The sequence below is a fragment of the Sabethes cyaneus genome, chromosome 2, assembly GCF_943734655.1.
Source record: "Sabethes cyaneus chromosome 2, idSabCyanKW18_F2, whole genome shotgun sequence".
Classification (NCBI taxonomy): domain Eukaryota; kingdom Metazoa; phylum Arthropoda; class Insecta; order Diptera; family Culicidae; genus Sabethes; species Sabethes cyaneus.
In genome coordinates, this window is record NC_071354.1 from 167,867,022 (window position 1) to 167,881,359 (window position 14,338).

The window sequence follows — 14,338 nt, forward strand, 5'->3', positions numbered from 1 at the left end:
TCACTGCAACACGAATCCTGACGCCTGCGAACGAACAACGGAACGTACTAATCAGTCACACACCACACAGGAACGGTTTTGGCCGTTGCAGCACCATTTCCCAGCTAGAGAGTGTACAAAATCGAATATCCGCATGGTTAACTCGCGAAACTCAACTGCAGCAGCTTCAGCAGCAGCAAAAAAACTACCGATCACGTGTGCAACCCTCGGTGGAAAACACGGTGGCTAGTAACAGCAGCGTCCTCACAGCTCAAATGTTCATATCCACTAAAGCGTTGCATCAGTCAAAAACGCAATCACTGAGCTAGCAAAAAAAAAAAATCTTCTACATAGAACTTTCCGAAAAAAAAACAGCTTTATGAATTTTTAATGAGCCCCGGTGAAATCAATCGATTGATTGATTGCACGTTGGTGGCCGCTGGCGTACTGTATTGTGCGTCATAAATACTGTATATCTATACCGCGTCTGGTCGGATATGTGAAAATGTTCAGGAACCTGACCAACCGCCGCCGCCGGTTGGTTTGCATTCGTGCAAATTTGAAGGGGTGGATTAACCTTCGAAAGAATGAACTTCGCATGATAACCGTGCTTTAGCAGTGTGCTGTTTGGTTTTGGCGTTCCGCTCGCCATCCGAGCGAGCGGATTTCCACCGGCCAGCCTTTCGGAAGCCACATTAATTAGTATAAATAGTGCAGTATGCTGTCTCTTGGTACATCAGTAGCTGTTCTAGGTCTCATCGACAAGCATTACTAACTAGGGACTAATCAGAACAATCGCAATGTACCGTTCGATCATTCTCGCTGTGGCGGTCCTTTTGGGGGGTGCCCTGGCTCTCGAAGAGCATGGATTTATCAGTGAGGTTAAACATATCCCGTACAAGTACATTGGTGGCGGTGGAGGCGAAGGAGGTGGTATTGGAGGAGGATTCGGTGGAGGATACGGTGGAGGACTCGGAGGAGGCTTCTCCCAGGTATGATAACTTTAGTGAGTTTAGGGGTATGTCCAAGAATTTATCCATCACGCAAACAATTCATAGGGAGGCTTTGAAGGTGGTATCGGCGGCGGCGGCGGCGGCGGCGGCGGTGGCTTCGAAGGTAAAGAGGATTATTACTCCTACCCAAAATACAAGTATGAATATGGAGTGAAAGATTACAAAACCGGTGACCACAAGAGCCAGTGGGAAATGCGAGACGGAGATGTCGTGAAGGGCGAGTACACGCTGGATGAAGCGGACGGCTCAAAACGCATCGTAGAATACTATGCCGATGGCAAGAATGGCTTCGAAGCTAAAGTGAAAAATATTGGACATGGAGGTGGCGATTTGGGCGGCGGTATGGGCGGAGGCATGGGAGGTGGTTTCGGTGGAGGCTACCACGGATATGGATACAGCTACAGCAAGCTGAAGAAATTCAACTGATTCGATGCTGCTCGGAACTTTCGATACAACCTGGCCACTACAAAAGGAGACTGAAATGAATTATCACTTCCACCTATGCCTGTGTTTACATCAGCTCAACTAAACTGCCTTGCTGCGTCTGTTATGTGTTACTTTCGCAAACGACTGTGATCTGTACTAAACATGTGTGCTATTCCTCAATAAAAGATGATAACGAACTAATTTTTATTATCTATCTATCATCCCGTACCTACTGAAAGGCGAGACAATACGATATGTAATCATTTAAGCTGCATCTGCATTTGCATTGCATGTAAATATTGCAATGTAATATTTATTAATTTTGAAAAAAGTAGATAATTTCAGTTGAGGCTGAAGGGATTAAATCGCAGCTGAAATAATGGTGACTGAAATGATAAATTATTGAGTTGAAACTGTTGATTGTGTATACACAAGGTAATTTATTATTCACATAATGACGAATAGCAATGCGGATCAAATCTGGTAGTGTGAATGAATATACTTTTTCATTCATTTTACGATTGTGAAAATATTTAAATACCTATCTGTTTTTCAACTATGCTTGAGTTTTGACCTTTGTTGGTTGTTAGTTTAGCTACAGACAGGATGGATACTCATAGACATTTCAGAATTGATGTAGCACATGAAAAAAACTGTCTATCGATAATAAATAAGTATATTTATTTAGTACTAGCTGACCCGACAAACTTCGTATTGCCACAAATTAAACTGTGTTTTACATAAATCCTGAACCTCGGATGACCTTTATCACAATCTGGAGTTTTGCAAGTTTCTGAGGAGTTCATGGGTGTTTTAATACATATACAAATTTTCCTCGCAGTAAAATAGAAAACAACTCCCCTATTGCTTAGCCTGATAAAATAAATCGGATAGCATTAAAATATTTGCCATCATCACAAACCATTTCGCCGAATACCATTTTGCAGAACACCAATTCTCGGTTGACCATAACGCGGAATGTAGAGTTTCGCAGAATACCATTAAGCGAAAAACTTTACGCGGGATGTACCATTCCACGGAAAATCTTTTCGTAGAAAGTACCATTTCGCAGGGGTGACCCCACTGAAGGAAGGTAATAGAGGTCAGTAGATCTACGAAAATAAATAAGCCTTATCTCCCTACCACAGGGGTGAGGGGTCACAAGGCATTATAAAAAAATTCCTGCCTCCAAAACCCTCACATGCCAAATTTGGTTCCATCAGCTTGATTAGTTGTCTAGCTATGAGAATATTTGAATTTCATTTGTATAGGAGCCCCCCCCCACTATTGAAGGGGGGATGGGTCATAATTCCCCTCCTAAAGAGGGGAGGGGTCTCAATTCACCATAGAAAAAAAATTGCCTACAAAAATACCCACATGCTAAATTTGGTTCCATTTGCTTGATTAGTTTTGGAGTTATGAGGAAATTTGTATTTCATTTGTATGGGAGCCCCCCTCCTAAAAAGGTAAGGGGTCCTAATTCACCATAGAAAAAAACTCTTACCTCCAAAAACCTTCGCATGCCAAATTTGTATTTCATTTGTATGAAAGCCCCCCCTCTTAAAGGGGACAGGGGTCATAATTCCCCTCCTATAGCACGGAGGGGTCTCAATTCACCATAGAAAAAATTCTTGTCTCTAAAAACACCCACATGCCAAATTTGGTTCCATTTGCTTGATTAGTTCTCGAGTTATGCAGAAACTTGTGTTTCATTTGTATGGAAGCCCACCCTCTTAGTAGGGGGAGTGGTCTCTAACCATCATAAGAACCTTCCCTGGCCCCAAAAACCTCTACATGCAAATTTTCACGCCGATTGGTTCAGTAGTTTTCAATTCTGTAAGGAACATCCCGACAGACAGACAGACAGACAGAAATCTATTTTTATTGGTATAGATTCCTTCCCCAGGATGTCCCTAAAGCTGGCAGTACCAAGTTAGCAGAATATTAGCTGCTCCATTCAGTTAATTGATGCTCAATTAATGCTAATTAATGCTCCTAACGTCGGATTTAATGATCCATTGTTTCATAGGAAAAAATAATGTACTGCAAGCTTTAGATAAAGTTAGCAGGACAATGTTCAGAAATGGCACTTCCGGTGCAGATAGAGCTACCCAAGTTTGATAATAATTTAATGCTCATTTAATGCTCTAGGAAAAACTTAGTTTCGGTAACTGTGATAGTAATTTTCCATGAAAAATCGAGCAAAAAAGATAATGCACTGATACCTTTAGATAAAGTTAGCAGGACAATGTTCGGAAATGGCACTTACGGTGCAGATAGAGCTCTATATAAGAGTTTCGGTATACATATCGAAATTGTGTATAATGAGCCCCCCCCCCCCTAAGAATAAATGGATATATCTCTGTTATGCTTCCCCAAATTAACGTGACAACTGCGAGTATATGTTGGTATTTAAGCTGAAAACCAATTGCAATTGTTTATTTCATTTAGTATTGTGGAATAAATATGCTAGGAATTATTTAATAAAAGCACCTAAATGTTGTGTTTCTCGTCTGCGCGGGGTAAAATGCCCCACCTGCGGTATAATATGCCCAATGCGATAGTTTGAGTATTTCTACTAGTGACAGACCAACTCTATTTTGTAGAAAGTAAAATTGTTTCCGTTGTTTTAAAAATATCGTATTTTTATATAAAATAAACCTAGTTTCGGCCTTCTGGTGCACTTTTTACTTTCTGCATGGGGCACATTATACTGCAGCTGTGGCATTTTGCACCGCGTAGTTGAATTACCTGAAATTTGGACGTTAGTAATAAATTATTCTCACCACGGTTACTATACAATACTAATTGAATTAAATATTGGCAATTGATTTCAACTTAGATCTGTTTACCTATGTTTATAGCCACATTTGCAAGGGGGCAAATTGCACCACCGCAAGTGGGGCATATTGACTAGCTTTTACTCATTTGAAAAAAATATTAAATGCTAAATAGGGCTTTCTAACCGGTAGTACCGGTAGTACCGAAACCGGTTATACCGACCAATTTTTGAATACCGAAATGCCGGATTTGGAAAGGCAAAAAACCGGTATTTCCGATATTTTCTAATGTTGTATATTTTCAAACTCATTTCAAATTTTGCTTCGAAAATATGTCCGCTCCGGTATCGAAGGAAAACTAGGTTTGATAGAAGAAGAAAAACAACTTACAAGGAAACATTACTATCGGTCACAGGCTTAGAGCTTAACCATATATACCATACTGTAGCCCTGACGATCCAGAACATCACTGCACTGTTCGTATAGGTGTAGCCTATGGAACTTTTTTGAGAAAACTTAACTTGAAATTTGTATGTGAATGTGACTCAATGGAGGCGCAGCCACAGGCTCTAAGCCTGTGACCGATAGTGATGTTTCCTTGTTGGTGTTAATGCTGAAGAGATTCTTCGACTACTAGCAATGAAGAGGGTGAAACAGTGGATCAAATAATCAAAGCTCTTGTACCCGTTTGAGTCACAGTAGAGCATCTTTATTGTAAAAATGTTTCATTGTATGAACCACCAAATTATTCGACGCTCTCATATAACGAATCTAGGAAATAATATCAGAGATCTTTGCGCATTTTGAGCATTCTTGCCATTAAAGGATCTGCAAGGAAAGACTTTAGAATATTTCTCAAATATTTCGAGTGATGCCGCGGCATTCATTATGCTGCAAGCTAAAATACCAGGATTTTTGAAAATAGTTAAATGCAAGTTTCCTTACTACAAATTTGAAGAAATGAAAAAAAATCCTAATGCGCTTGGAGCCTTTCGTCAAACTTCGGAGGAAGCGGAAGTTTTTGTAATAGTTGGAAGCGTTGGAAGCAAAATCCGATCTAGCGAAACAGATGAATAGCTTAGCGTATTATACCTGCTCACTGGCATGTCCAGGCTGGGTTGGGACCTTCGCTAAAATTTGTTATAGAATAAAATAATTCCTCAATGTGTAATCGGAAAGTATGGAGCCGCTAATTTTGCAATAAGTAAATTAATAGCGTAAAAGTAGATCCAGTCAGCCTCAAGTCCAAATCCAAATGCAACTACACGGCCAAATTTAAGTGCATTTTCATGTGAGATTTCCAATCCAAATTCAAGTCCGCTTTCATGTCCAAACACAATTTCAGTTTCATGTTCGATTTTAAGTCCAATTCCCACCAATTCTTGTACTCTAATAGCCGGCCGTAAATTTCCATTCCAAATCCTATTTCACGTCCAATTGCAAATCCTATTCCCAGTTCAGTTTTGAGCCCAATTTCAAATGAAACGTTAAGTCTAAGTTGTAGTCCGAATTCAAATTAACGCCTTAATCTAATGTCCAGTCCTATTTTTAGCTTAGCTGCAAATTCAATTTCAACCCTCATAGTGGATCGAGGCTGGCGTACATTTTCCGCCTTTCCTGTACAATTTAATTAAAAAAAAATCTCCGTAACCGTAAAAAATCTCGAAAGTCCAAAATTTTGAATCTAATATTTGAAAAATGAAGACATTTACATTAACTTTTTTATTGATTTCGAATAATCTGCTAATACCGGTATTTTACCGGTACTACCGGTATTTTGTACACCAATACCGAAATATCGGTTTTCACCAAAAGCGTCCAATACCGACTGCCCTAATGCTAAAGCAAATCAAGCGTTTCATACCGTTATTATTGGCAGAGATGTCTTTTTGAAGTTCACTTCACGCAATCGAATCGCAACAACTGGTTATTTACAGAATTTGACAAAAAATAGCTTATGGAAACGACGCCAAAAGTTACATCGGAAGCTGCTCAAAAACAAATCTATTTTTGTTTTGTTTTTACAGCATGCGACAACTGTCATACTTGCATAGTAGGCTAGTTCCATCAAATACTATGGTTTCTAGGTGGTTTTTAAGGCTGTGCGAGATTGACTTTTTCGGTGTCGAGACGAAACGAAACGATTTTCAAGCTCAATTTCCATCAGGCGAAATTAGTCGAAACGAAATTACATTTTAATTTCGTCGTTTCTAGAAGCTGGAGCGAGAAAGGTGCCAAACAGGAATGTCTTTATTTATAAACCTAGTTACCCTGATCTGCGACACAAATCAGACCTCTCTAGGCTCTAATAGGCCCTTTTTGAGATACTGCAGTCTGCGTCTTATTAGTGCTCCGCAATTACAGTGCAGGTGTTCCGAGGTTTCGTTCTCGGCATTGCAGAAGCTAAAGACATCATCTTGTACAAAACCAAGATTTTGAAGATGATGTTTGCTCGGATAATGTCCTGTCATAAGACTGGTAAACTTGCTGAATTCTCTCTTATTGAGACAGAGCAACTTTTGAGTAACCTTAATACTCGACGTTATGAATCACCCACATATGCTGATAACTGAAAGGAACCGTTGCATGACATCCTTGATAAAGACCCGATTTGATGCCTTCCTCAGTTATTAACTCAGTTTGCTTTCCAAGTTTATCATTCGATAGCTTAAAAAATTGTTTTTTGACGTAGGACTACGTCTTTGTTTACTATACTGGGTAGCACTTTGTGAAAACGAAAATAGAAGTGTAACGTCTGAATAAAAGATTTCAAATGGTAATAACTACTATGTCTATGACTTTATATGTCGTTGGATAGATGAAATGAGCAGCAATTTTGAAGAAGGGGGAAGAGAGCAATTTTACGGAGGGCGTAAGAAGGGGCTCCTACACGAATGAAACACAAATTTCTTCGAAACTCGAGAACTAATCAAGCAAATAAAATCAAATTTGGCAAGTGGGGGTTTTAGAAGGTAGGATTTTTTCTCTAGTGTACTGAGACCCCTTCCCCTTCTAAGAGGGGGGCTCCCATACGAATTAAATACAAATTTCTTCATAACTCGAGAACTAATCAAGCAAATGGAACCAAAGTTGGCATGTAAGGGGTTTTGGAGGCATGAATTTATTTTATGATGGTTTGAGACCCCTCACCCCTGTGGTACGAGGATAAGGACTCTCATGCAAATAAAACAGAAATTTTTGCGTATATGCCATATTTTCTACTATGCAACGAGCGGAAAGCTATGAAAGTAAACTAGCAAAACTTTCTCGGAGCAAGAGACAGTGAATCAATGCCGCTAACTTACGTGCCTGTTGCCATTCATGTCAAAAGAGAAAGACATTCGAATGGCACTTCATATTTGCGATGAACCTGCTTTCGTTTTAATGTTATTTGTAGCCAATGGTCCTTGTAAAGGCCACAAGCGAGTTAAAGTAAGATTATTGAAACATGTCAAGCTACGCATAATCATATTTAGTACAATAATCTGTGGGCTGTTCATTCATTACTATTTCAACCTTTATGATGCACACAAGTAATTTTTATTACTTTGTATTGGCGTTGTATTTATGAACCCCCGTTCACGTATTTTCAAAGCCACCATTACATTCAATGAAGAATTGGATCTGAATATTTCGCTCTTCTCTTTTAAACATTCACTTAAACAATGGCACTCACAGATTCTTATAAACATACATATGCCAGAAATGCAGTTTACATTAGTCTTTGATCTAATGATCTGTCATAGTCCTACGTCACCCTTTCTTACAACCCTTAGGGTTGTATACCTTGTAGTTTTTATAGCAATATTCTTTCTAAGAGTCGAAGGAAACAGTAGGAGAAACTAATTTATTTATTTGTTTATTTGAATCAAGCTATAATGGGAGCCAATTATAATCGGATTCTAATCCAACTTTTCTATCAAGCCCCGTCATTCGCGGTTATAGGCGCCTGTGCATGTTAAGGGGGCATAGTACCTTTTACACCATATTTTTTGCCCTATTTCAAATATTTTATTCTCGATAACGCGAAAAGCGAACCGATTCGGGTTTTTTGCATTCCAAACATTGCACTTTATACTAATATTTACAATGTTGTTTGCATATGTGAACCTCTTCCCCTCTCCCCTACGGCTCCTTGAACATGATCGTTCGAAAAAAACATGATTTGCGGTACCATGGATTGGCGCTGGGGGTCTTATCCGAATTGAAAAATTCCAAAACGACATGAAAGTATATTAAATTATCTCGTGTTTGACCCATCCTTTTTTTAAAATTTGAACGCATAACGATATGGCGGACATTCAAACATAAAAGTAAGGTTTTTAGTCGAAAAAATTGACTTTAAACATTTCTAAAAAATACAAAAATAGTAATATCAAAAAAAGGATGGGTCAAACACTAGATAATTTTATTGGCTTTAAAACAAAAAAAAGAATCATGAGAATTGCTTGAGCCGTTCTTGAGATATTTATGGTACCGACTTTCAAAACCTGGTTTCGAGAAAAACGACGTTGAACTTTTTATTCGCCGTGTAATTGCTCCAGACATGCGCGGTACAAATAGCTGTACCTTTGTCAATTTTTAGAATTCATTGAAATGACTTGAAACACATATGGTCAAAATGTTAATCTTTCGAAATAATCAATAAAAAAAATTTCGATTTTTTTAAGTTGAAAAAGTACTATGCCCCCTTAACTAAACTTGCTTTTTGCAGCTGAATTTTTATGCAAAAATTTGGCTTTGAAATGAAAATGTCCAAAATGTCTATAACGCCTGTTCAAAATAGATGAATCACTCTTTTTCGTTTTTTAAATTCAAATATTTGTTCAAGTCAGAGAATCAGCGTTAACGATTTCTTTTGCATCAAATTCCCATAGAACTTTTCGACTCTGATTTTGTCACGTCGAATGTCGTTTAGCTCGACTGGTCTACTTTTGGTATTATGTAAGTCACATTCGACACGATTTTGTTGCACAACTTAGCTCAGTCAACCGCTAAAAAGCGAGTGACTCAACCATCTATAAATGACGAGTGAGCTGTTATATTTTGGTGGTGCATTGAGCCGCTATGCTACCCGTTCTCCTCGTACTCGACACTCGACAGTGACTGAGTCGATTCGAGTTGCTCGACATGACTTACATAGTAGGGCCTTATTTTTGTGTTGATATTTCATGTTCAATTAAAGTTACAGAGCTTCGACTGTGAAGAGAATACAACATAAATACGATGCACACAATTAAAACAAATATCAAAGGTCCAATCTAGCAATGAGAGATTCGTTTCAATGCCTCTCTCTTTTGATTATCACGGAGCATAAACGCATTCTTAAGGATTAGTTAGCTAATGATGCCAGCAACTGCTTGATGCAATGCAGATGCATTCAAGTGCATTTGTTTCTCCGTAGTAAGCAGAAGAGAACAAAGGATCTCTCATGGTTATATTAGACCTTTTGATAAGTTGCTTGCAAACTGTTATACCTAATTCCATTATATAGAATTCGGTTCGAAATTTCGCGAAATCTCGCACAGGCCTAGTGGTTTTGCATTTTAATTTCACTTGTTTAGGGAAAAACGAAGGGGGGGGGGGGGGTGGTCACGTTGGCCAAGGAGGGCACGTTATACACAATTCCCCTGCTACTTTATCGGGAATAATGCAAGGCCGTAACTTTTAAACCAAAATAATTCTTTTTGTTATCATTGAGAAAATTAGGAAAAAATTTACCGTCAATTACACCGAAAGAATGGACTTTTATCATGCAAAAATTCTTCTGTAAATCCGAAACTTATCAATAAAACCCACAATTTTACTCTAATAAAATTTTAAAATTTTCGAGTTTTTTCGTGTTCAATCTTTAATTAGGAAATTGAAAAAACGAGACATAACATCTCAGTCATGCTATTTACGATCAAAGTTTTACTATGTCCATTGACTAAGGCAATAGCAGTAACTTGAAAACTATTTCAAAATATTTTTCTGTCGTTGTCAAATATACGTAGCCTTTAGTTTCCTCCAAAGGACATATTGCATTGCTGAAACTTTAACAGTAGCTAGTGCAAATCCGAAGGAATTCGTTTTCGACCATGCTTCATCCGCACATGTAGTAAATATGTGTGCTTCATGAAAAACCGACGGAATTTTCCTTGCTACAGCATTACGAATTCAAATCAGGAAATGTTTGAAATATATTGCATGCATGAATTTGAAACTCAACTATAGTCGACTGTGAGACGACGTTCTAGCTAGCAGAGATGCCTTCGCTTAGGGTTAGGATAACGGAAAAGCCACAAGCTTTCTTGGTGGTAGGTATCTTGCTTGTTTTTAAATTCTCTTTGTAGTAGTGGAGGCAAAACGCTTCAAAAGGATAAATCGTTCCAGCTGCATGATGTGACTGGTAAATTTAGAATGCGTTCAAAACTAAGAGCACTGAAGAGTTTACTGATAAAATTCAATTCTGGTTAGTATCACCATGATCGAAAGTAGATGTACAGTTTATTACGAAATTTTGATGATTTATACTGTTTACAACTAATTTTATTTATAATTAAAATATTCATTCCGTCGCCATTTTTCTTAAATCGTACTTGCAGTATGAGCTATTTTCATCAAAGCTTTTCGAACAAATGTAGATAGCTTATGGAAGCACAATTCTCCAATCACAGAACTATCAAAGAAGGAAGGTTACAACTGAAAGGATTCATAAAAACAGGTGTTTTTGAACCATTTAATGTAATTCTAAACCGTTCATACAATTCCCAACTCCAGGAAAATGGTCCAGTTTATTACAGTGAAACATTTGTATTCCGTCTCATCACAGAATTGACTGTTAACCCTTCGTAGACCGAATGATGGGAAAACGCAATCAAAATTTAAATAGCAGATCTGCAATACAAAACTAGATATATATTTGTACATTCATTTAATTCTAGATCATCATCCTTCATCTTTCTCTGTAAGCTGCAAATTATGCTTGCGCGTAGAGAGTTAAATAATGTAGACGAACTAATTTTTACTGTGTATCAACTTACCAAGTACCTACCACCTTGCTTTCCTCTCCACATTTGTAGAACCTTTCCGGCAAATGCATTACAACCGTATTGAATGTAGCAATTTGCTACCGAGTACACACGCAGGAATCAACCGGACGAAAGCAAATAACGAAGCCGCTATGATTTATGGTTTACCACGGCAGCCGACGACGCGGCGGGGCGCAGGCAGGGTAAGGGGGCATAAAACGGGGGAATCCACTTTCAAAATTTACCCAATATCCGCTTCGGCACATTCGGTATGTCTTGCGGCGGCAAGCAGCAGCATCCCAGCCAGCAGGACCATTCAGTCAAAGAATTTCGCGTCGTTGCCGATGCCGTCGTTGCTGCGCGGACGATTCGAACGGATTGTGGTGTACATACTTTTATAAGCCACCGACAAACGAGTGACAACGATGACTATGCTAACAACGGGACGAAAGCTGGCTTGAAATCCTCCACATGTAGGTAAGGGAACCCGACCAGACGCAGCTACGTATGTCTGTTCTGTCGGTTCGGTCGTTCGTAATAGTTTGTATGAAAAAGTGGATGTGCTCGAAAGCTTGCCAGGATGGGGTTTCAAGTGGGTACGGTATGTTTAGCTTCCATTTTACAATAAAGGACGAATCTAAAAGCTCATTCTTAACGTCCCAACACGTTCGCATTGTGCTGTGCGCTCTGCCGGGCTGCACACGAACGGCGTTGAGGGTTCTCCAACATTGACGCACGTGTGCAATACAAGCGGCAGTCATCAGGAAACTTGTGGCTGTCTTTATAAACGCCTCCCAAGTGCTATGTATATGCTGTGGCAATGGTTTCTGGTATCTTTAAGCCGATGCCAATGAAGAACGATGGTGTTGGATTTTCGATTTTCGATTGTAATCGGGCAATAATTGTCATCACCAGCATTAGTGGGTTACCATCCTTACTGTGTGTTTTTGTGTATTGAAATAATGCTCGAACAGAATGACAGTATTTACAAAGACTTATGGATTTAGTATCATCCAACTTTTTTTCCCTAAAAATGAATAAACAATAAGTTTGCTGATACCTGTGATATTTTTCAGACTTTTTGTAATTTTTCCTTCAGTGTGGAATGCTTTCTGGCGACCGTTTTGCAATATTCAAGTTTGTAAATATTAACAACAGTTTTCCGCAATTAATGCTATTTGAGTTAACTAAATCCTGGAGAAGATTTAGGCACACGAACGTAAGGCATAGGGACTTTAGGCATATGGACATTAGGCATAATGATCGATAGGCATAATAGATGATAGGCATAATGCATGATAGGTATAATGGATGATAGGCATAAGGGCCGTTAGGTATAATTTACAAAACTTCGCTTTCCTATGTATACGCACTTGAGCCACCCATCACTCCGCCAGGATTTACTGCGGGACCAAAAAGAAATTGATATTACAAATGTTACAATATTCGCCGTGACAGTGCTAAATCAGTATATAAATGTAAGCGAAGATTCAAACCAATTATGCCAGATTTCAATCAATTCAAGACAAGCAACAATAATGTAGTTTCATAGAGTTTATATACCGTTAAAGATACATTTGGGCATTTTGGTGATACATTCTAGTTATCTCCGTTATAGTCAACCTAGATTATCACAGCAAAAAGTGTTTTTCGTTGAAATTATGAAAAATTAGGATAGGTGACTCCAATTCGCGCGCGCGACGTGACGCACGCAGGCTACAGCTAGTATCAAATAATGAAGGAAAAAAGCATTTTATAGAGTTCTAGCCCCATAGTCTCAGAAAAACATCACATCATCAAACAGTAGAGTATAAATGATTGATACTTCTTTCTTTCTATTAAGCAAAAATGAGTTGGACTTGTCATAAGATGTGAGACCTATTAACCGTAGCAGCAGTTAACGTTTCCTAGATGATTCAGGGCGAGACGACCGCAGACTGTGAGTGTTTCAGCCCCCCCGTGCGAGGCCTGCGAAGAAATCACCTCTATTTGCATTTGCATAGGTTTACTAGTAAGTTTACGAGCGGCAGCGAGTAAGGACAGTACATACTCAACATTTGAACAAGTCGAAGGTAGCGAACACTTTCTATAACATTCGACCATTCGTAACTCGACTCTATGTGTTTCGGCTATTTGTGATTCGGCCATTTATATTTCAGCCATTCGTAGGTAATCCGACTCAACCAATTTGCAATGCTTTTTAAACTTGGTCGATTGTACCTCTTGCAGCTAACGATGAATTACCCAACGTCCATTATGCTTACCATATATCACGCTGTCCGTACATTATGCCTGTCTTTAATTATGCCTAACGTTCATTATGCCTAACGTCAGTATGCCTATCGTCCGTATACCTAATGCGGTACAGCCGGCTCTCGCGAAAAACTCTCAACACAACGCAGATTTCATGGCTCATTTTGACGGTTTAGTGGAATGGCCCTCAGCCGCGCCCTCTGCATGTCGTAATGCCTAACGTCAACAGTAGTTACCACCCCATGCAATGCGTTTTTAAGCTATCGGTCCATAATTAGGCCCAACAGGCCCACAAAAAAATAAAGTTACCGACGAACGGTAATAATATAGAGGTAGTCCAGCTCTTGCTGCTCCTGAAGAAAAAAACGGAAAATAGTACGTGACAAAAACGGGATAAACGGGATAGAAAAAGACCAAAAACGCGAAAGAAATAAAAAGAAAGACTGGCAAGAAAAAAAAATAAAGAAAATCATGACACAATGTGAGGGAAAACAGGACGTAGAAAATAAAAAATGACAAAGAAAAGGTGACTGAAGAGTGAAGGAGGGCGAATGCAAGAGAAACGAAGAAAAATGAGTGAAAAACAATAAAGAAAACGAGAAAGAAAATGAGGACAAATTGGACAGAAAAGGAGAAAAATGGAACAAAAAACGGCAAAGAAAAAGAGGAGTAAAAAAAGAGTAAATACGGAAGCAGAAGAATTTTAAAACGAGAACAGAAAAGTGTAAATGAAAAAATGAAAGTGAAAACAAATGAGATAAAACGAACAACAAAACGTGACAGAAAAGGAAGAAAAGCAGAGCACAGTAAGACAAAAACGGAACAAACGACAACAACAAAAATACAAAAGGTGGCATTTGCACATCACACAAAA

At 38.8% G+C, this 14,338-nt stretch overlaps 2 protein-coding genes across 12 annotated transcripts in view; both read left to right on the forward strand.

Annotated features, from left to right (window-relative positions):
- LOC128734982 (protein alan shepard) overlaps positions 1–14,338 on the forward strand; it is a 370,743-nt gene that overhangs the window by 20,799 nt on the left and 335,606 nt on the right. The gene's annotated exons all lie outside the window — the stretch shown is intronic.
- On the forward strand, positions 780–1,418 carry LOC128734984 (adult-specific cuticular protein ACP-20-like). Its single transcript, XM_053829419.1, has 2 exons — positions 780–971; positions 1,038–1,418. Exons 1-2 carry the CDS (start codon positions 780–782, stop codon positions 1,416–1,418), a joined length of 573 nt encoding a protein of 190 aa, XP_053685394.1.